Consider the following 23881-nt stretch of genomic DNA (forward strand, 5'->3'; position numbering starts at 1 on the left):
TTGGTCATCGCACGTCGCTTTCCACTTGTAGTAGATGAAAAGCCTATCTTTATTCTCCTTTAGTCCGAAGCCCATGCATTTCACTGTCATCTCAACCGCGAATGAGGTCTTTGACGTCATTTTTGTTGCGTGTGCTCGCGCACCACCGGCGGCTGCTGGCTCGGTGGAAAGAACGTGCGCCACTTATTATCGGACACTAAATTCCTTTGGTTCAGTATCCCTTTAACCCAATCTAGCTAGAATTGTAAATAATGCTAATATTTAGGGCTGGGCACTTGATCGATTAACCTACCGATGAATGGATTAATGCTTTAATCGCGAAATATTTTTTTTAGACTGGTTAATTGGTTACATTTTGACAAGTATTCAACGCTTTCACTACGCAGACATGGACGTGTATATTTGACCTGAAGTAAACTGTATAGGGCGAGATTCGTAACTCCAAACAAGGGGTGGGGGGGGGGGGGGGGGGGGGGGGGGGGGGGCAGAAGGTTATACGTGTGTCTCCCAGCCACTTGAACTCCGTGCGAGTATTTATTTATTTATTTATTTATTTACAATACCCTCAAGGCCGTGAGGCGTTAGAGAGGGGAGTGGGTAATACAATATTGATGAATCACTTCGCGAAATGCGGCGGAATCCTTGATGGCTGCGATGTCACCGGGAAGGCCATTCCAGTCCACAATTGCGTCGGGGAGAAGGGGAGAAAGACGAAGACTCGCGGCGGAGTGGACGCATTTCGCATGAGCTCCGCAGTCTTTCAACTATTTGTGAGGAAAATCGGATTCCAGCCAGACTTCAACGCTACCAGCCGACTCAGCTCACTGTAGTATATGCGTGGAAACTTTTCTGTGACCAACTTCGCAAGATTACTCCCAACGTCGGGCTCGTCCGCCGCCGACGGGGGCCGCATCGCGGACTCCCCTAGCCCAAACTCAAACGACGAAGAGGATATCGCGATGAACCACGATTCCAACGAAGGTGAATACTCAGAGCTCTCCTCAGAACATGACTCAACTTGCATACCCAGGATTCGAGGACACGAGCGCGCCGACACTACTTGCGCCATCTATCGGCAGCGGTGGCGGGACGGCCCGTAACTCAATGGGACGAACTATATATTTTTATTTCACGAAATTCTAAGCGCCGCATTACTTTGCTCTCAGCGACCTTTTTTGATAGATACCCTTTTTGTTCATTGTGCTAAATTTAAGGACTGTATGTCTATGATAAATAGAGCCAACTGGCAATCGGAAAAAAAATGCATTATCCTTATGGGAGTAGTCTGATTTACAGAGAAATATTTGAGTTCAAACTTGATTTACAAACTAACCACTCCGTATCGCGAGTTTCTCTCTACGGTTATATAAGCTCCAGTTCCCCAGCTACGTCATGGTACTATTTTCTTTGCGATCCGTTAATTCTACGAAGTGCCCTCGTCATTAAAGGCCGACGACCAGACTCGAGATTCTGCAAGGCAGAAGATCCTCCTCACCATGGGGGAGAAGGAAACAGGCAACGGTGGACAGGGTAGAATGGGGAGAGGAGAAATGCGAGGGAAAAGTGGAAAGCGCGAACTGGTCGGTCGGTCTTTAAAATAACAAAAGGCAGGGCTCTCCAAATGAATTCAGGGCCGTTTAGAGCAGTAAAAAGCTGTTTCTCGCGCATAATGACAAATAAATAAATTAATCTTACCATGTATACTACATGATAAATGTGCATCATTCATTCCAAGCACATATTTACCAAACCCCGGGGTATGAACCTGGAGTTCCTGAATAAAAAAAATATAAATGAAATTTGAATTAGTTTTACGGTGGGGCAAAAACGTTTCTCCGGAAGATAAAAGCATTTTTCTGTAAGGAAGATACGATATTACATCTAATTTCTCAAATCAAGGTAAAAAAATATATATTTATCAAGCAGCACTAACGCCACGCACACGAAAAGAAAAATTATTACGCGGACTTCAACCACGCAGTTATAATAAGGATGTGATTTTAAGTGCACTTGAGAATACATTTTTGACTTGCCGTTCTTGAACGAGTTATTTAAATATGACCTTAATATAATTAATTAAAATTCATCTTAATCCTTTGGGCATACTCAAGACAGAAAATGAGCAGCGTGTTATGAGCTGCACAGAAGCGACGCCAGCGCAAGCTCAACGATGAGGTAGGCCCAACCGCCGTGCCCAAACCTCCAACTCCCCTGCCAGTACGCAAAGCCGCCCCCAGGCCCAATCCACTTCCCCGCGATGATTTTAAATTAGTTCTGCGCCCACAAGACGGTCTCAAGCTTGCAAATCTGGACATAGTCGAGGTTTCCCTGGCTCTGTTGAATTCGATCAACTTCACGTGGCGCCAAGCCAATCTTAGGGTTCGCGTGGATGCCACGCAAAATACGGCCACAATCAGCACACCCTCTTCAGATGCAGCCAAGGCCCTAGGAAACTTGAAACAACTCAAGATCGGCAACACCATTCATATGGTCACCCTGTATGGCCGCCCGATGACTCATCCAAGGGACTCGTTCGGGGAGTGCCGCTGCGCTTCTCCGACGCCGAAATCCTCGCGAATTCCAACCAAAGCCAGTTCGAAATCTACACCTGCCGCAGACTGGGCCAATCCAAGATAGTAATACTCACCTTTGCGGGGCTAAAGGTACCCTTCTTCGTGACATTATTCGGCGGGGAGTACCCTGTCTCGCTGTACAAAAAGACAATTCCCGCGTGCACCGTATGCCACGAAGCCAGACATCGATCCACGGCATGTCCACAACCAAAAGTCAATGTGTGCCACCAGTGCGGCCTCAGAGACCCTCACGAGGGCCACACATGCGAACCTCTGTGCACCCTCTGCGACGGACCTCACCTCACGGCGTCTCGGGGCTGTCCCAAGCGGTTTTCTGAGCCCTACGTTCTCCGACGGAGAGCGCTCGCAAGGCAGACGAGAGAGCGAGCCGTGCGGAGGGACCCGACACCGCAACGCGGGCGGCCCAGAGACTGCTCCAGGACTCCGACTCGAAGGCGGCGTAGCAGCTCGGGCCCAAGGTCCCAGTCTACCTCCCGGAGCAGGGAACCCCGGCCCCGCGAGAGCAACAACAAGCAAGTCAGCTGGACACAAATTGTGTCTCCCACTGCTCCCAGTACTCCTAAACCCCCAGCACCAGTCCAACCCACACCCTCACCCATACCCGTACCGTGTCCGGAATGCACACAACTCAAAGCACAAATAGCAGCACTCCATGCTAGACTAGAAACAATAGAGAAAGCCCAGATGAGGAACACTACAGACAAACGCAAGAAACCAAACCGCCCAGAGAGGGAGCAAACACAAATGGATGTGGTTCCACCACCACCATCCCCAAATAACGACGCACAAAAAACAACACCCCAGGCTCCCGCGACGAGCGAGGTCCATACGCCAGATGCCTCGCAAGTCGCTCAACCCCAGTGGTTTCAGGCAACCATAAGATCCATATTGGAGCCGCTTACCACACGCCTGGATGCACAATACAATGCCCTACGACAAGATATACAAACAGTACACCAAGATGTGCAGCCCCTAAAGCAAGATATGCGTGACCTAAAACAAGATGTACAGTCTCTTAAGCAAGAAATAGAGCGCCACACCATCCGCATCGAACGCCTTGAAACAGTAAACCCACGCAGTGGCCGCAGACCCACCCCGTACGAACGAGAATCCCTGGTGGAAAGCAAGGACCCAACCAAGCAATATGACGACTCGCCCAAACAATAACACGAACGGTACGGTGGCTCTCCAGTGGAACTGCCGAGGTATAAAAGACAAGCAGGGAGCACTCCAGCAATACGTCTCCTCCCTAGACCCTCAGCCAGAAATAGTTGCCTTACAAGAAACAAATAGAAGCCCTCATCTTCCAGGATACATCACCTATGCTGACCCAACCGAAAAATCCACAGCCATTCTCATAAAAGGTTGCATTGCGGCAATGCAACATCTCACGACGCAGAAGTACTGCGAGCACACGCTCGTAGAAATTATCTCGAAGTCAACGAAGAAAAAATCTAATCTGTTCATACTCAATATGTATTGCCGGCCATCGCGGAAGCAACCAGGAATACGAGAAGTTATTCGGGAAACCCTATTAATAGCAAAGGACTCACCCCTTTTAATCGTTGGGGACTTTAACGCCCCACACCGACTATGGGGGTACACTCACAACTCCAAAAAAGGAAAAGCAATAGTCGAATCCATCGAACAGGACCATCTAACCCTGCTCAATGACCCCCAAACGCCTACCCGAACGGGCACCAGCGTATCCAGAGACACGAGCCCCGACCTTACTTTATTGGCAGGAACTCTGGACATTACCTGGACTAATACACAGGATAACCTAGGATCGGACCATGACATAATCTATATTTTAATTAAGGACAAAAGCTACAAGGCCCACATCGGTTCAGCCCGCATAACCAACTGGGATAATTTCCGCAAGGACAGAAACTCGCAAGACCTCGATCAAAATCTCTCCTACGAAGAACTGATCCAAGAGGCCTTAAAAGATTCCGAAACGCACACTCAGACTATTGCCACCTCATACAGAACACCGTATGTAGATCCTAAACTACTTCATCTTTGGGAAGCACGACACAGCCTCACAAGATGGAAACGGCAAAGACACAACAGAAAGCTCAAGAAGCGCATAGCTCTCTTAAACCAACAGGCTGCTGAATACGCAGCTGCGCTATGCAAGGAGAATTGGCTACAAGAATGCGACGGCCTACAAGGCACCCTGACCACAAAGAAAACATGGCATCTGCTTCGGCACTTAATCGACCCCCTGAAAAGTAGAGGAGAGTCTAACAGAAACATGACGCGCACACTCAATGCCTACGCGGGTAGCAGCGAAGAACTTCTGAAGGACCTGGCAAGGAAGTACCTCCCGACGGGGGGAGTCTATTCCTCCCCTTCGTATGACGGATCGCCCAATCAAGAACTAGACAAAGATATCCAACTGTACGAGCTACGAGAGGCAATAGCGGATAGTAAGCGGAACAGTGCCCCGGGTCCAGACAAAATCACTAATAAGCTCCTTTTCAACTTAGACGACCGCACCATGGATACCCTGCTCAGCCACTTTAAAGGGGCACTGACACCCCAAAGGTCGTATTCTTTTTTATTGTCTAAAACGATGCAGGTTGTAGTCATAGACACGCAAAAAAAACCGCATCGCGAAAAAAAATTTCCCCGCGCGCGCGCGCGCCTTTTTATTTTTGGCGTTTATATTTCCCGCGCTAACCTCCTTGCTTCTTTTGATCGGTGACGTCAAAAATCAGGAAATTTAGAAGCTTTGTAGGCGACATTTCTATAACATTTAATAACGGCAATCGTAAAACATGTTTTTTAACGCAATGACGAACGCACTACGGCCTTTCTTTTTGAAATACCAAAAATCAGATTTCGGTGTGATGTCGCTTCCTGAATTTTTGTTCTCCCTCGGAAACCTTGGCGGCGCTCGAGCAGAGGCTTATCGCCGAGTCGGGGAAGACCGGTTTTTCCCCGCGTCGGCTCCCTTGTATCCCGCCTGCTCATCTCCTCCTCTCTTCGGGTCGCGGTAGCAACGGCGCTTCGCTTCACAGCGTGGTTCGGAGGTCCGAAAGAAAGTCGAGTCGCAGGAGACCGCAAAATTTGACTCACTGCGCTGGCGCGGATCGCGCGGGAACTTCAAATTCGGCATTTGGAAATTGTTTTTTTAATTCACAAATACTGAATTCCCAAGTTTCGAATTTTGAGGGTAATGTCCCGGCATCATTTTCAATCGTTTCGGATAATAAAATAAATTACGATTTTGATGTGTCAGTGCCCCTTTAACAGCTTCTGGACGACAGGCAAAATCCCGGACCAATGGAAGACGGCGGAGGTACACTTCATCCCAAAGCCCGGCAAATCGCCACATATTGAGAACCTAAGACCAATCTCTCTTACATCCTGTATTGGCAAAATCATGGAGAGAGAATCATACTGAAGAGACTTCAGAACCACCTCGATGCAACGCAACAAATGCCGGACACGATGTTTGGATTCAGGAAACACCTCGGTACCCAGGACGTGCTTATTCAACTCAAAGAGGACATCCTTGTCCCAGCCACACGTAACTCCCCGAGAGCCATCCTCGCTCTAGACCTGAAGGGAGCGTTCGACAACGTAGCACACGAGGCGATCCTCCGAAACTTAGTCAAGACAGGCTGCGGGGAAAGGACATATAACTACATAAGCGACTTTCTCTCTAACTTCACAGCCATACTGAAGATCAGGGACATCACCTCGAAAGCACCCATCAACTTGGGGTGCAAAGGGACTCCCCAAGGTTCGGTCCTGTCCCCCCTGTTATTCAACATCGCGCTCCTGGGCCTCCCTGAGCAGTTGGGACGAATACCGAACTTAAGCCATGCCCTCTACGCGGACGATGTCACCCTTTGGACGGGCACCGACTCCCTCGGAGGCTTGCAGGACACGCTCCAGCTCGCCGCCGAGACGGTGAATCAATACGCAAAAAGCTGCGGACTGTCCTGCTCGCCACAGAAATCCGAGCTTCTCGTGGTGAGGAGACGGCGAACCAAGAAGGAGGACGACAACATCCACGTCACTCTCGAAGGGCACGACATCAAGCCAAGCAAGTCCCTCAGGATCTTGGGCTTGCTAATTCAAGCGGACGGCAAGAACGACGCAATGGTGCAACAGCTCAGTAAAACCTGTGAGTAAGTCATGCATATGATACGCAGAGTCACGAACCGACACAGAGGCATGAGAGAGAGCGATACGGTCAGGTTAGTTCAAGCCTTCGTCCTCTCGCGCATAACTTACGCTGCTCCCTACGTCACCCTGAGTAAAGCGGAACAAGACAAGCTCGACGTGCTCATACGCAAGACGCTGAAACAGGCAATCGGATTACCCGTGAACGCATCTACGGACAAGCTACTTCGTATGGGGCTACATAACACCGTGGGGGAACTCATTGAGGGCCACTTGTCAAGTCAAAGGACACGACTCGCTCACACTCAAACCGGCCGCAACTTGCTGATTAAACTCAAGCAGGTTCCACGGGACCAGACCCTGCCGCTGGCGCTCCCGGAATCGTGGCGCCAACACATCTTTGTTTACCCAATCCCTCGAAACATGAACCCGAACCACCATCAGGGCCGCAGAGCAGCAAGAGCAAGAGCACTAAATGAGACATACTCCAGAATACCCACGACGACGTATACCGACGCAGCCAACTACAACGGCAAACGAGCCATGGTGGCCGTGGTGACAGACGGGCACAAGTACCTGACCAGCGCCTCCGTCCCACGGGGAACGGCTAAAGAAACAGAAGAGCTTGCCATCGCCCTCGCCCTCACACAAACCAAAACCTCCACAATAATCACGGATTCGCAAGAGGCATGCCGTAGCTTCCAGTCGGGCTGGGTGGCACCTGTCAGGCTACGTATATATCCTGGAAAACAAGGCACCGGACAGGCAGGTCGACATTGTATGGACCCCTGCCCACTCCTCCATGAGAGGCAACGAACACGCCCATCTCACGGCCCGAGACCTCGCCCACCAGGCCATGGAGGAGACACTGGAACCCTCACCCCTCACGACCTATCAAGAAATTACACAACATTACAGGCTCAACAGAAGAACATTACCCGCACCACACCCTTCCCTCACGAGAAGTCAGGAAACCACACTCAGATTACTACAGACTAACACATTTCCCCATCCAATTGGCGACGTGCGCGACCGAAAGCGTCGCTGTGGTCGGCCTTCCACGATTGGCCCAAAAGCTGACTATGACGTCGGAAAGGGTATACCATCGACGGAAATAAGAGGAATGAAAGAACTTTAATTTTGACGGTGTTGGCAGTGTTGCTTTGAGAGCGCAATGATTGCAGGCTTCCACCATGCTAATAACAAACACCATCGAACTTGTTGTTCGCAAGGTAATGACGTCACAAGGGGGAACTATAAGAGGGCGCCACCAAAACATCTCGCCGCTAATTAGGATGCACCTGCTATTCCCCACACAATTCGACGCCCAATGTCAACTCTGTAACCAACCCGGCACCCTGAGACACATCATATGGGAGTGCGTCAACAACCCAGACATGTCACCCCCTTTTCCTTCCCCTACCCCCGAGCAGTGGGAGACACTGCTGTCCAGCTCCCTCCCTCAAGATCAGCTCTTGCTGGTGGAGTGGGCCGATCGAGCCAGGACAGCACATGCGTACCTGAATTGAGGATCCACCCCACAGCGTAAAACGATTAATAAATATATTTTGTCCTCCTCCTCGGGGAGAAGGGCGTTTTGATGAGCTGTGGAAAAACATCGTGGCCGGGCTATTTTTTTCGGGTGATCTAGTCTAGAGGATGAATAGGTTGGCGGAGTGAGAAGAGTCTGATGTAGTAGAGGGGAATAATAGACTTTATGGAATAGGCACAGGCGAAACATTTTCCGTCGGGTAGCAAGTAAGGGAAGAGAAAGGTCAGATTTCATTCGAGTAACACTAGAAAAACGTGAGTAGTCAGATGCAATGAACCGGGCAGCACGGTTTTGGACAGCCTCAATACTGTCTGTTCCCCTCTAGCGCAGCGGAGACTACTCTGAAAAATCAAAGGAGCTCTCTCTATTGTTGCAGAATATCAACGAATTTCTTTGCCTTTGCAGCTGAAGTAATCATTTCTGAGGGTGGGTGCCTTTTGAGCGTTCTCAACTACGCATCGAGGTTTATTTAAAATCCGAAATTTTACATTCCGCCGTTTATTACGTACTCAGCAGAGGCAAACAATTTAATTTTCACTCTCTTTTTAACTATTATGATGACAATGAACGAAACCGATTAATCGATTAAAGGATGGTGATTAATCGGGTTAACATTTTTAATCGATACTCAGCCCTAGTAAGAATTATCACATTTCTAAGCCCAGTCATAGTCTCGGTTTCTGGGCCCACCCTGAAGTTTCGTTCACGCTCTGCTCTTTCGACGCAAAGTCCTTTTCCTTTTTCGGGTCGGGGTTGGGAGAACGTATTTACCTCATTTATTAGTTCCGAAAAAAAAAAAATGCTGAGTCACTGAGCTGTGGACGCATGCGCAGCGTCCGATAGACAGCACGACAGAGCTACAGCGCATGCTCAGAGGGCGCTCCACAGCCCAGCAGACAAAGATGGCAGCGCACTGCAGGAGGCGATTTTTGAACTCGAAGTACGCCATAACAATACGGAGTGTGGTATGGTCACGTGTCGCCACGGTATCACGTGACGGGGCGGCACCTCGTGACCTGGTCACGTGACACGGTGAAATCGGGTGACGTCAGGAGGAACTTGTCTGGACGGACGTCACAGTTGACGTGACGCCCAGACGAGTATTGGACGTAGGAATTTTGCGAAAGCCGAAGCATGTTTCTTCCTTTTTACATTTCCTCTTTTCTTTTTTTTTTTTTTTTTTAGATAGTGTTTGATTGCGGGTGCTAAAAAGGGCGGCCGCTTTTTGGGGAGGGTTTTAACACGTTCGCTATTCTCGGAGCCCTTTTTGAATCGAGTGTCTGTCTAAAGCCTCGCATGCGTGTATGTCGGGTAATATATATTTCTGAGGTTTGTGTACACAATCTCGATTGTCGCGTCTGGGTGCCCTCCCCCCCTCTTCCCGCGTGCCTGACTATCCTTTGATGCCTCGCACGCCCTCGCGCGTGGATGCCTTTTTGCTGATGTCGGGGGGGTTGGGTCGCGTTTCGCGCGTGCTTGGGCTTGCAGGGGGGCGGGCGAGAGCCTTCGTGGCGCACCCGAAATAGCCATTTCTGCGCTCTGGGCTGCGGCCGCGCCGTTTCCGAGCAAAGGGCCCCCCGACAGCGGCCACGTATCATCAACAGAGCGCTCACTTGTCAGCCTTTTACTGCCTTCTTCACCGTCCACGAGCGTGTACACTTAGAGTAACGACTTGGAGGGAACTTTTTTTACGGAACCTCTTGATCGCGGAAATTTGTCTGCCCGTGCACTCGACGTTCCGTGACGTCATGACACCACGACTCGACACTTTGACGTCGACTCGCGCCAGGTCACGGGACGTCGATTTCCGCGCTAAATCTAGCGGGGAAATTTCCGAGTTTTGGCGTCACGTGACGACGCGACTTGACACCGTAACGTATCGCGTCCCGGGACCACGCCGCACGACGCAAAGGATCATGGTGCGTGGAATGCATCTCCGACTTGTGTGTTTTCCGGCGCACTAAAAAGTAGTCCCTCGATTTCTGCCCATGACGTCACGGAAGTGTCACGTTGTCGCCGACCGCGATCCTGGCGGTGTCGCAGCAGCAGCAGCGGTGGTGGGCTAGGTGGCGCAAGCTACCGCCCGTTACAAAGCGTATACCCTGGTGACGACAGCGACACTGACGTTCATTTTTCTTGGATTGCAGAACGCGCTTTTAGTGGTCCGTCGTGCTTGGGCATGTGACATCGGAAATGGTGTACACGGCACCATTGTATACCACGCTGATGGTTGTCATTCCTACTTGTCCTTGTTGCTGTACTTCACCAATCAAATTCCATCGCAATATCCGCTAATGTATTGGTGGCGAGACGTTTCGATGCTGTGATTCTGACGTTTTTTATGTTTAAAACTTAATTTTCTCGAACGTTTTTTAAGAACTCTTAACTCGCAAGAATCGGTTCAAATTTCCAATGGGTTAGCCCTCCCCGACGACTGAGACACTTCTATTCGCTCATCCCTTTTGCCGAAAGTTCCACGACCAGCCTCCAGGATCGCGACATCCGACGCCATGACATGCCGACTCCTGTGACTTCATCTGTTGCCATTTCGGGGGCCACTTTCGTTGCATGGGTTGGTAGGTGGGACAATCAATAAACAGACCGGTCGCAGTCGCCTTCCCGGCATCTTAATAGTGGTATACTGAAGCATAGCCTCTTCTATACTCACAAAGCCTGGCAGCTCGATGACGGACCCATAGAGTGCCCGGTCGCAGATTTGGCGCGCGAGGATCTGGTAGCACAGAGCATTTCTCGGGCAGCCTGGTATTCAGCGCACAGCTTTTGCAGCGGAGAGGACCTGAAACATGGTTTTCAAGCCCGACGAGGAGAGAAACGGTAGCCCGAGGAACGCGAGAAGCACGAGCGGACATTCTATCGCTCGGGACAAGTGTGTTTCGGAGTGTCTCGCCGCAGCGGGGCGCCCGTTACATGACTCTACTCTGCCGCTCTACCTTTTCACTTTCTGGGGCCGCGTCACGTGACGATCTGCCAGGCTTTGTGAGCATAGAGGAGGCTATGACTGAAGATAATACGAAATGAATATACATAAATATCACCCGCCTAAGACATCATGTTTTACCAGAAAAAAAAAAAACAACAACGAGAGATAGCCCCTCTTTGAGTTTATTTTGCTGTACTTCGTTCCGGCATACGTTGGCAAACGATGAAAGCTGGCCCTGTAGTGAGCCAATAAGAGCGCCGGGGTGAGATTACGACACAGCGCCTGAGGGCCCCCCGACGGGGCGTCGTCACGTGCCTCGCTCCGACGCTCCTTTTTACTTGTAGTGTAGTCGTTAAGCAATGCACAGCGTGGCGTGGCCGGTGGTATTGCGGTATCTGCCGGTAAGAACGCCGTATAGAGGAATCACGAAGCAGAAAGCGTCAACATAAAAGACCACGCCTTGCGTTCCTAAAGCTGTCAGTCACACATTACAATGGATTCTCTCTTTTAGCAGATGGAGAAACATTTTCCAGCTGGCAGAATTCAGACACGACGGGATCACGATTGATTCCGTGTTTGAATGTCTATTGGACGTGTTCTATTGGATATTCAAGCTCGTTGGATGTCTCGTTGGACATTGGGGCCACAGCACGAACGATTCTCCATGTCCGCTTTCAGGAACCAGGAAGGGGACGATGACGTCTCCTAGCCGTCCGGCAGACGGCCACCCGATCAAGACCTGGCGACGAATACCGCCGACGGCACCGAAGGTGACGACGGACGTCCGGCGGCGGTCAGGGACCCCTCTGACCGGGACGTGGACCTCCAGGAGGCCATCGACGACGTCGGCGGCCACGTCATGAGCGGTAGCAGCCCGGAGGGCCCGGCGGCGGACGCCGAGGCGCCGTGCCAGCAGCGGCGTCGTCGGTTCTACTGCCGGGAGTGGGCCTTCAGCAAGCTGGCGCACTGCCTGGACCAGCGACCCTCGTCCAAGACGTGCGGGGCTCTGGTGGTCGGAGGACCGGGGTGCGGCAAGACCGCCTTCTTCCGGGAGATGGTGGACCCGACGGGACCCGCTGGGGCAAGGCAGCACGCGCTGAGCCGGCGCCTGTTGGCCTACCACTTCTGCCAGGTGAGCGGGAGGAGTCTTCGCGGGAACCGTGTGACTTCAGTCGTTAATAACGATCGACGCGACTGTCCTCTAGCCTAGCCTCAAGTCAGGCCTCAAGCCATGCTTAGCCTCGTGCCAAGCTAAGCCTCAAGCGCTGCCTCAGTAGCATAACGCTAGTCTCAAACCTATAGCCTCAAGGCGGGCTATATAGGTGAGAGGTTAGAAACGTGCCTTTCTTCTAGCCTCAAAACTAGAAGACCGGTAGGCTGCGGTCTGTGCGCTGTCTTATACTAGTAATAGAGCTATATGTACGTTCCAACTTCGTGCTAAGCAAATGTTGCTTTTGCAGTGAGCCAAACGCCAGAAAATGTAAATTAGACGTGCACAGCTTGAGGTCGTTCTGTATATGGTGACACTGGTTCACGCCATAATAAATTTGGGCAATTCAGCACGACCGCCGACCCTGTGGTCGTTAACGTGCATAACGCAGTAATAGGGAGTTTCCGTAGACCGTTTTCACCATTCCGCAATGCTCTCCGCAACTTGCTACGATACCCGGAACTCTACAGTCAAGGCTATCGGCGCGCAGGCGCAGTAGCAACTTTTTCGTTGCGGATGGCTTAGCGGAGGGGGAAACGCGGTCTACGAAAACTCCCTATTGATTGCACGAACGCATGCCGGGACTGCGCTGTCCAGATCGACACCGGCGGGGACTGGATCGAACGAGCTTGACTTCACTTCCTCTTGTTACACGCAAGTTATGAAGTGGCGTTTTTTGGCACCAGTTTAGCGCACACAAATGCCTGTCGTTCTCTTTCTTTGTGACCTCGTCGTTTGCGCGCTGTGTTCTCTTGATGTAGCACCCCCTCTCTTCTACTGCTTTTACCATTTTCTATCCCAGTCTTGGGCGTTTTTTAATTAAACACTTCATTAAACGTTTTAGAGGCTTTTCAGCAACCCGTTCTGCAGACGGTGGATTTTAACCGCGGTCGTTGAGACGCCCGCGCATGCGCATTAATGGTATCCGATCGGCCATTATGGCAACTGTCGTCTGCAAGACGGGGTTTATTCTTCTGCTCCCCACCGACCCTCGGGATCTTCGCGGTCCTCCTTGGCGTAGGCCCACGACACGTCCACGCTGGACGTGTCCGGCTTCGTGCTGAGCCTGGTGCGACAGCTGTGCCAGCGCGGGGAGCTGCTGGAAGGCTACCAGGAGCGGCTGCGCGACGCCGAGGCGTCCGCGGCTCTGGATGGTTCCCGCTGCGACCGGTGTCCCGACGAGGCGTTCAAGAGGGGCGTTTTGTTCCCGCTGCTCGAGATCGAAGCGCCACCGCAGCCCTGCTTGCTCCTGGTGGACTCCGTCGACGAGTCGCTGCTCGTTCAGGTGGGTCTTCTTGGCACGTCCATGCATGGTCGACGGGGCCGTCGATAGGCCTTTTGCGAAAATCCCAAGAGGTCAGGCGCGAAGGCCCTAAGCTGACGGTGCGGTGGGATGCGCTCGCCGGGCCGATCAACCGCCTCCTTTCATCACCTGAGCCCGCTCTCAGCGCGTGGTGACGTGCCGAAGAACAGACGTATGTCTGGGCCAACGAGCACGTATAGTTTCCACCGCATATACCATCTGACGCTGAAGAAGACGAGAGAGAAAGAGATGGAGCGGAGGGCAGTCTGGGTAGGGGTAGCGCAGCTGCTCGCCTGAGTTTTCTCCGTCGCCTTCGTCGTCTGCTACTAACGGTTCTTTACAATCAGATAATTCCCGGCATTCCTTTTGAAGCCGCGGACGTTTTGCAACAGGTCTAGTCGTCGGTGAGCCGTCCACCGTCGCTTGTCAGGCTCTTGAAGCGCTGTGTCTACTAAAATTACAAGGGCGCTTGGAAGTCTTCGGATCGGTCGATTCGCAAAGTCGCGAAAAGTAGCCGATGACCGTGGGCATTTCTCTCGCGTTGCGCTTGTGCCTGCACACCGCGTGTCGTAGAGCTGCGCAGCCGTCGCTTTGGCGCAGTAAGGTCAGCGGAGGATTCGAAGAGGTCGACCGCCGAGAGAGACGCCACGAGCCAGCTGCACCGATCTCGTCCGCCCAACTTGTCACGTGACCTCCTTGACGAAGGTCCGTTGACCTCCTTGACAAAGATCCGTGCTCGAGTGGACCGTAGTCTTGGGAACGCAGACGGGTCGTGGTTTCGGTGGTATAGGGTGAGCGGATAGCCTTCGATCAGAACGGATCGGGTTGGCGTGTCGCAGGCAAACGGAAACGCTGCAGGACCGTCTCAGCATCAGCAACAACAACAACAGCAGCAGCAGCAATCTTCGTCATCGGGCAACGCGAGCAAGACCATCGCCGAGCTGCTGGCGGCCCATCAGCAGCTCTTTCCCCAGTGGTTGCTCCTGGTGTGTTCGGCGAGGAAGCAGAGCAAGACCATCACGCGCATGTTCACGGGCTTCAGGAAGGTGAGTTGTAAGATTCGTGCGATCACATGGCCCATAGTCACTGGTAGGATGAGAACGGCAGTGAGGTCCTTCACTTGTCCCACTTCAAGGGCGGGCTTCCGATAACACTTCGCGCGGCTCGTGAGCCCCAAGAACTTGTAGCCAAAGTATGATGAGGAAGCCAACTGCCGTTCTCGTCTTTTTAGTGACTGACGGCATGGCCTCCTGTATGCTAGTAGTCGTTTAGCCCTGCTTGACAAATAGGAAACAGCACTCTCTCCTTAGCGCTTTATTTTTGTATTTAGGCTTGATTTTTACAAACTCCAAAAGAACATGTACTTTTTTTTTCTTTTTTTCTTGTTTGAGTTCTTTTAGACAATGCAGATTATCTGCGGAATCAAGGTAAAAGACCAGATGGTCTTACGAGGCCTCGATGCAGCTTTATAGTATAAATACGATAATAATTACTGTCGACAAGAGAAGAAAAAAAAACATCAAAAACGCTCCGATGAAATCACATTTTTCGGCAATAACAATAGTAGTACAACGACAAAGAAAAAATTGCGAATAACAAGTTGCAGACGACCAATTCATACCAAACAGTCACTTCGGATTCGGTTTGAATAGGGAGTTTTAGTAGATCGTTCCCATGACTCCGATAACAATACCCGATACTCCGCCACCGCCTCCCTTGAGCATGCATAGTATCGTTATCGGGGCTATCGGAGGTATCGGAACGATCTACTAAAACTCTCTATTTTCTCTTTATGGCTCTATTCGTATTGACGTTTCTTTCTGTGTGCATATTTGTTTATCGAAGCACTAGGTGCGATAAGTTTTTGAAGGTCACTACATCGTGTAAGTCACTACAAGTGAAGTGACGTACACATAGCAACCATACACCGTTTCCCCTTGCATCGTAAAGGGAGACGTTTTATGGTTGCGTTGTGTATACAACTCCGGTGAGGTAACGCTTCGTTACCGACGTCCTACGTATGACGTCATCACTAGTGGGTCCCCAACCGCGTTGTGTAGGGGTGTAGTAGTCGCGTGACATTCTTCCTCTTTTCTTTTGGGCCGATGTTGCTTTGTCGCGCGTGCTCCTTATTGTATTTCATTTCTGCTGCACAACGACTGTCGAGTCGTTCAAACGATGCCCTGTCTCCCGCCGTGGCTGTCGACATTGACGCCTGCTCGGTGCCTAACGCGCAACTGTCTTCTTTTTTTGTTTATTCGAGTCTTTGTTGCCGTATCAGGTGTAGTGACGAACTTGGCCCGACCTCGGTACAATAGCGATTGTTTGTCGGGGTCAGCGCTTGTTCCTCCGGCCCGCTGTGTGCTTCCTCGTGACAGTCGTCGCTTTGTTTGCCTCGTGTATACGCGTTTACCGTTTCGTAGAAGAGAGCGCGACAAGTGTGCCGACGAAAGTTCTGCTCATCGATCTTACACAAGGAAAGGAAAATCGAAAGACGATAAAGCGGAGCATATTTTATTTGCTCCCCTTTTTCGCTACACGAGCGCCAGCGCCGCGGCTACGGTGAGGGCGATAACTAATTTTGAGTGAGTTTGGAGAGAGTGAGTGTAATGAGCAGTGAGTTTGATGAGCGGGATGAGCTGTGAGTCTGATGATCTGTGAGCGTGATGACGTGAGTGGGTGAGTTCTGGTTTCGTGTTTAATCACGTTGGTGAGTGTGTGTATGATCACCTTGTTTCGAATAAATCGTGATGGTGAGTGGGAGCGACTTTTAGTTTCACGTTCAGTCGTGATATGGTGAGTGTCTGTAATGACCCTGTTTCGAATAAATCGTGATTGAGAGTGTGAGTTAGTTTTGACGAGGGAAACTGGGGTGATCGTGAGTGTGAGTGAGGTCGGGCTCAAAATGCCGACCTACTAAGAAATGCCTGCGCCTCTACTTACCCGCAAAACACTCAAAGAGCCAATCTCTGCGATCTACGAAATCAGCTCAGCAAATGATGAGGCGGAACATCTCTTCAGACTTCAAAATGAAGTCTGTGCTGTGGCATTACGCAATGCAAGCATGACGCTTTTCATTGCGTAATGCCACAGCGCAGACTTCATTTCTAGTTCTAAATGGATGTTCCGCCTCATCATTCGCTGAGGTGATTTCCTAGATCGCAGAGATTGGCTCTTTGAGCCAATCTCTGCGATCCGTTTTCGCTTCTTTTCGTTTTATTATTATTAATATTAAGTTGTATTAATCGTTGACTTCGGTCCTGCTTTGACTGCGCGTGCACGCTCGAAGTTCACGAGAGGCAGAGTTGTTATGGAAAAGAGGAAGCTCGCGCCGGGGGCGGGACGACTGAAAGGCCTTTTCCTTCTCGAAGAGCAATCCATAATCGGAATGTGGTTTAGTTCTTACTGTGTGCAAGGTTATAATTACTGTTATGCTGTTATTCGGTTATTCTATATACTCGAACGGGGTGAATTATCGTTATTCCACGAGGAGATGAAGGGACCAAATCAATTCATATCGAATGGGCTTGTGCACGAGAACTCTAATAGTAGCTCCCGAAATTAATTGCTATTCTGCAAGGACGGCATTGAACGCCGCAACGCTGCTAGAGTGAACAAAAAGAAAAGGAGAGAAACGAATGTTTTGGGGGTTGAAACTGACGACCGCATTGATCCTGTACGCGCGATCGATGTCCCTTGGTTAGCGAGGGGCTTCCGGCGTCATATCTACGATCGGTTGCTGCTGCGCTAACTAGAGCGCACTACATAAGCGGTGGTTCGGGGAGCCACGGCACTTTTCGCCATCTCGGCGCTTACAATCATTCTTGTCAGCTATAGCTGAAGCTTTATCTGAAAACGCTTTTCTCTCTTCCTGAAATGTTAAAAACAGTCCTCGAAGGGGGCGAAACGACGTCGACCGAGTTATCTCTTTGCCAGAAAATAACGTTGGTGATTTTTGTTATTTGGATTGTGCCGAATAGTATATGTGCCATTATAAGCGTTGTAAAAGTGTAATTTATTTAGTTACAACATTTTTTCTTTACCGCTGAACGATGTTAAACACAAATCTCCGAACACAGCTAGATGACTGGTGCGCGACCGAAAAAATCCACCTGGATGCTCCTGCCTTATATATTTCTATAAATAGTTGTTTCAGCGGGTTTCGATGACGCTCACCAAGTTTCTAATTAGAATCATATGTATATTTTCACGAATTAAAAAAGTTAATTAACAAATTTTACCTAATTAGCCGACTGATCGTTACGATTAGCCCGCTGTACCTCTACCCCTGTAACCGTATAACTCGACAAACCGCAGAGCTGGCAGTAATGCAATTACTGTAATGAAATTACAGTAATTTAATTACTTGTTCCAGTAATTAGTAATGTAATTCATTACTTTTTGTAGCAGGTAATTTAGTAATGTAATGAATTACTCCAGCGACGGTAATTGTAATTAAATTACCTAATTACTTTTTCGCACCAGGCATATTTTTGTGTCCACAATACACAAGAGCACTTTTCTTTTTATGTTACTTTTTCTTTTTCCTCTACATTTTTCCAAAAAAGCTCTTTGGCCGCCGCTATGTTACTGATGCTAATGCGGCTGGTGCGACTCTCGCGCCCGCTATCAGCTAGACATTTTCTGCCACTCTCTTGAACTGTGAAAACCCGCTCAGCGCGATTCTCTACCTATGTTTTGCAGTTTTGCATTCGACGTTTTCTGACCCCTCTTGTAAGTTTCCGCTTACTTTTTCTGATGCATACTGCGTACCCTCTCTGTGTTATCTTCCACTGTGAGGGCTGGTAAGTGCCTTCCATTCGAGCTTTTCTGCTCGACATTCTCGGGAAACGAAGGAGGGGAAGTAGGTCGAACTAAGGCCCCTGGTGGAACGGCCCTCGGCGCGATTTTGGGATCAATGACAATTGTTGTCCCCCCTGCCAGAGATAATCCGCGTAGGGTCCTCAGTCATCTCCAAAAATAGTTGTCCGGGTTGGGGTGGGAAACGGATCAGTCGCGTGCGTTCCTCTGTCCATCGGTAAACAAGCAACCGAGAGTTCTAGCTGTGTGCCATGAACTGTGTAAATAATGTAAATAAAATTATCTGTAAAAGGAACTTATCAATAGCTCCTTTATATTTAAAAGTATACAAAAGTAATGCGAAAGTAATGTCATTACTTTTTAAAGTAATTTGTAATGGTAATTAATTACTTTCTGGCTGTGGTAATTTGTAATGTAATTTAATTACATTTCAGCAATTTTCAGCAAAGTAATTAGTAATGTAATTTAATTACAAAATATGAGTAATTTGGCCAGCTCTGACAAACCGCATAAGTGTAGCTTTCACGATTTTTTTTTTTTTTTTACAAACCTGTAAAGCTAAAAAAATAAAAGAAGAAAACCTCTACATGGATTGCAGTTGGCGCTGCAGGCAGAATGGATGGATGCTGACGGTTTTACCCTCTATAACGGGCGGTAGCTTGCGCCACCTGGCCTTCGAAACCAGTCCAGCGTTGTGTACACATTACGTGACTCCGCACTTTCTGAAGGTCACGTGATGACACTCGCACGTCATTGGATCGACTTGGATGCCTCGTGGCGCCCTCTGAGGTCCATCGCGAGGTGCAACGGAGCATCCGCATCGTCTGTCGCACGAAACACGCGATCGTATACCGAGCCACGTGTGAACCAGCGGCCAGGAGACGAGAAGAATAAAAAAGGGACACCTAAGCAAGTTAGTAAGAAGGGCGACGGATGCAAATGACTTCCGACTACCGCGTACGCGCAGACGCTGAGGTCACGCTCGTTGAAGGTTATCGCCTCGGGGAGGCCTTCCGCCGCGGCACCAAGGACCGTGACAGAGACGCGCGGTGTGTCGCATGCAGTAGGGTGCCTTCGTGTCACGCTGCACTCTAGCCTGCAGCGTCGCGATAAGCGGAAATAAAGCAGTCGCGTTGACTCCGAGCTCTCTCTCTCTCTCTCTCTCTCTCTCCTCCGCACACTCACTCTCTTCGTCGCTGCTCTGAATGACTCCCACGATTGGGGAGCGGATATTTTGCTCCCCCGCTGGAAGGGGGAGTAATTAGAACGTTTTCAACTGAACATATTTTCTGAAAGAGCGCGAGAAACTGAGAGCAGCGAGCGAATTTCGCAGAAAATTTTTAAAAAACTTTTTGATCGTAGAATAACGATATACGACCGAAACCGAAATTAACCTGCAACGTTACTGGTCTGCTATCCTTTTGTGACGTTAGATACTGTATAAACACCAGATCATATGGGTAGCTGGAGCCTGTTTCGCCCAGCGTCAGAAGCAGTTGGAAGGCACGGTCGCGATCGTCCTTGGGGAAATAATGAACTACGATTCATCGTGCTTGCCTTAGTCAAACAATGACCGGCAAATGTTTTAATGCGAAGGCATTAACTGTTCCATGGAGCGAAGCCGGCGTTATCTGAGGTCTGTAGCAGCGAAAAACGGCGCCTAAATACCCATTGGCTGAACGAAATGGCCCATAAGTTCCCATTGGCTGCAAAGCGGACGCGCCTTGGCAAACACAAAGAAAAGCACAACAACGCAGATGCCTCGTCAGGGAAGCCGTGGAGCCGGCGGGGGTGCCGCGCCTGCGCAGTTGGGGGGCGTGATGTCACCGCCTGAGCGCCATGTGAAAAAGGAGGACGTGGCGCGCTGGTTGTAGGAATGCGCTGCGTGTAGGAATGTTTTTGGCATTCCTAAACGTAAGCAGTCTTAGGTGTCTCCGTTTAATTTCTTTTAAGATTGTCAGCAGGAGATTTCGGACGATTGGTCGTCCGCATTCGATCCGCCGGCATCTCCTCCGATCGGGCTGCATTCGCGATCCGCCGACGTGTGGACCCAGATGCCGCTTCGATACAGAATGTCATGGAAGGTTTTATTTTGCTAGCAAGGTGTGGACTGGTTTCTAGCGCGACGCATTCGCGTCAGACTGCTCGAACCCACTTTTGTCGCAGAGACGTCTTGGTCGGAAACCAAGATGTCGATGGTACCCTGCTGCATTTGTTCCCGGTGTTATTACACCCCACAGCCCGTCCCCCTCGATCGCATTCCGCAAACTGCCGAAAGCAGACGCAATTCGACAAAAACCACAGACTGGCCGTGGAGGAGGGAGCGTCGTCTGCTCTCGGATACAACGTTCGACGTCACGATCGAGTGCACCCGCTCGTTGTTGCCAGCAGAGTGGGAGCAAGTGATTCGGACGCGTAAACTTAAAAATTCATTTTCTCGAAAGGGCATTTCGATGAAATATTTTGTAGACATATTTGCGGGCGGATGTTTGGTGAACGATGAAAAGGGGAAATTTCGATAGACACTGATTTGCCTCAAAATGGGTTCGACACATTGATAGACACGTCTGAACTGATAACCCGAATCCCGAATCACTATGTGTGTAGTGTGTTTTCGTGGAGTTGTTGAATTTTCGAATTTGGTCCGCGAGGCTGAGAGGTTCTGGCAACAGTCAGCACTGAAGGACACAACAGCTTGTTCCCGGCGAGTTTCGAGAAGTGCAATGGTGTCAAATTACTAATGCAAAAAAAAAAAAAAAAAATTAGTGTCAGCAAGACAAAAAAAAATCGCAAAATACGGTGTTTTTTTTTTTTTTTTCCTTGTTTTTTTTTTTTTTTTTTAGATAGCTTGCTTGAGTTAGAAGTTAAAACATAATTTAAAAGTTTTTTTTTTCAGATATTTTTTTTTTTGGGGGGGGGGGGGGGGTTTAGAATCGGTGTTTTTTGTGTTTATTTTAAGCGACGGTCAAGATTATTAAAAAACAGAACTCCAATTCGATTTCTTTTCGGTTTTTGCTGATCTTGAGGGGAAAAAAACCCACCAAATCTTCGGGCATTACCGGTATTTACCGAAAACGCGGAACCCTATATACAACGGAACATGTAGGTGCATTTTAAATTAGGCATCTGCTATCTTATCCTGACGCGTACGGGGGTTTCAAACGCCAAAGGCGTCGCTTCTACCTCCGACAACCAAATCTCGTAAGAACTGTACTTCGCGCGGCGTATGAACAATGCGCAAAACTTCGTCGTTGTTGTTGTTGTTTGTTTGTTTGTTTTTGTTTTTGTTTTTTTTTTAGGAGCGCGGCAAGTTTTGAATGTTGGTTTTGGCATAATCCTCATTTGCCTTTTCCTCGGTAGCCATTTTAAGTTTAGCAATAATAAAAAAGCGTGCCGGGAAGAGAAAAATCTTGGGTATCCGAACACGTACAGTGTGGCGGGTAGCTCACAAAACTCTTCCGGATCATTTGCGATATCGCGGTTGTCCCATGAATACTATATGGTCGGAATAAAATTATCCTCTCGGTTGTTTTGCCCAGATCGATAGAACCGATCTCACCGAACGTTCGATGCAGGCATGACGCCGCCATAGATTTCGTGCGCAGGAGACAGAAACGTTTGAGGGGTCCAATTGAGATGGGCGGTTCGACCGCCGTTCCGCGCGACTGCGCGGCGATAGGCTATAGCCTATAGATTAGGTCTCGAGTTTAAACGGGGATCCCGTGGGAAAGATTCCCGGTTTACTTATCACCTGCTTTGGAGCGTCCGTGGTTCCAGAAACAACTGCGATCAACTTGCGAACGCGAAGCACGCAAGTTTGCCGAGAGTATACACTGCCATATATTCCTCTATACTCACAAAGCCCGGCAGTTCGACGACGGAGCCATAGAGTGCCCGGTTGCAGACTGGGAGCGCGAGGATCTGATAGCACAGAGCAGCAAAGAGCCATTTCTCGGGGAACCTGGACGTCAGCGCACAGCTTTTGCAGCGGCGAGGACCCCAAACACACTTGTTCGCTCGGGAGAAGTGTGTTTCGGCGTCTCGCCGCAGCGGGGCGCCAGTCACTTGGCTCTCCTCTCATCCGTTGTCTGCCGCTCCACTTTTTCCATTTCGGCGGCCGCTTCTCTTGGCAATCTGCCAGGCTATGACACTGCGCTATGACACTGCGCAACACTGCTAACGCAAACGCTACATCAACGTTTTTTTTTTTTTTTTTTTGCATTTTATTTGGTGCGTGTATTGGTGGGCGTTAAATTTTACTTTAAAAACCCCGAACGAGCACTTCCCACCAGCCTAGTAGTTTTGGTTACAGCTTTTTTTTAATCCCCAGGATATAAACAAAAGAAAACCGGAGATCGCAGTGTCGGGCGGTGTACGACTCTTGCTTGATATCTCAACGTGAAACGGCAACGTTGACGTCATCTGGGCATCGTGCAGTTTCCCCTGTCGTGTCGGCACTCGAATAGAACTTGGCTGGGCTCGCTCGAGCCGACGGCAGACTCCGAGAAAAGCTGAGCGATCCCGAGCCAAACGTTCAACGTTCACTGACGCTGCGCTGGCGTTTAAACGGCCCTTTATCTCCCCGTGTTTGCCGCTATGGTGCAACACGTTTGTCGGTTTGTGGGTAGCGTGTTTCAATTCGAGAGTGTTTCCGACCGTTCGATCAGGGTCACGTGGTTTATGTACGTGGCCGCGCTTGCGAGACAAAGGCGGAGGCGAAACCGCGTCGATCGTCTGCTAACGTCTCCGACATTTTGCTCGGGATTTCCGCCGGCCATCCTCCTCACCACGTGACAACGCATGCACGCGCACGTGCGCCCAGTCTGCGCGTGAGGAGTTCGCCATTACATTGCAAGAGCTCCGCTTCTTCTCCCAAACCTATGCGGGTTTATCAATCTGGGCAAATTTCAGTGAGGGCGAAAAGACCGGGGGGTGGGGGGGGGGGGGGGGGGATTGGGTAGAGAAAGTTAGGCCGCAAACGACCTAATGGATATTACTAGACGCAACAGATCCCCGAGACTGCAGTAAGTAGAAACGGCATGCACATAGTCGTCCCGGAGTTGTGTTACGTCTGTAGTAAAGCTTGTGCAGTTTGTCCATGACGTTCTGGGGGTTGTTGGACTCAACCCGGTGTTGATGTAAAAATCAATGGCGGTGAGAATCGGGGATATCGGAGCAGCAAATTACAAATATGCGAGCGAAGGCTCTTTTAACTTCGTAAATAGCAGACCACAAGTGCCATATCATAATCTAAACATAGAGGTTCGTGTCTCAGGGTCTAGGGTCTAGGACTCTAGATTATGATGTTTCCTAACTA

At 49.9% G+C, this 23881-nt stretch overlaps 1 protein-coding gene across 1 annotated transcript in view; it reads left to right on the top strand.

Annotated features, from left to right (window-relative positions):
- Window positions 1–23881, top strand: part of LOC8050519 (ankyrin repeat domain-containing protein 50) — a 72660-nt gene that overhangs the window by 21471 nt on the left and 27308 nt on the right. Inside the window, exons 2-4 of the mRNA XM_042289977.1 lie at window positions 11909–12362; window positions 13462–13725; window positions 14583–14789. Coding sequence (XP_042145911.1) covers window positions 12090–12362; window positions 13462–13725; window positions 14583–14789 — 744 coding nt within the window. The 5' untranslated portion in view covers window positions 11909–12089. The remainder of the gene's footprint in view (window positions 1–11908; window positions 12363–13461; window positions 13726–14582; window positions 14790–23881) is intronic.

Source organism: Ixodes scapularis, unplaced genomic scaffold (genome assembly GCF_016920785.2).
Source record: "Ixodes scapularis isolate PalLabHiFi unplaced genomic scaffold, ASM1692078v2 PGA_scaffold13__105_contigs__length_92229423, whole genome shotgun sequence".
NCBI classification, from domain to species: Eukaryota; Metazoa; Arthropoda; class Arachnida; order Ixodida; family Ixodidae; genus Ixodes; species Ixodes scapularis.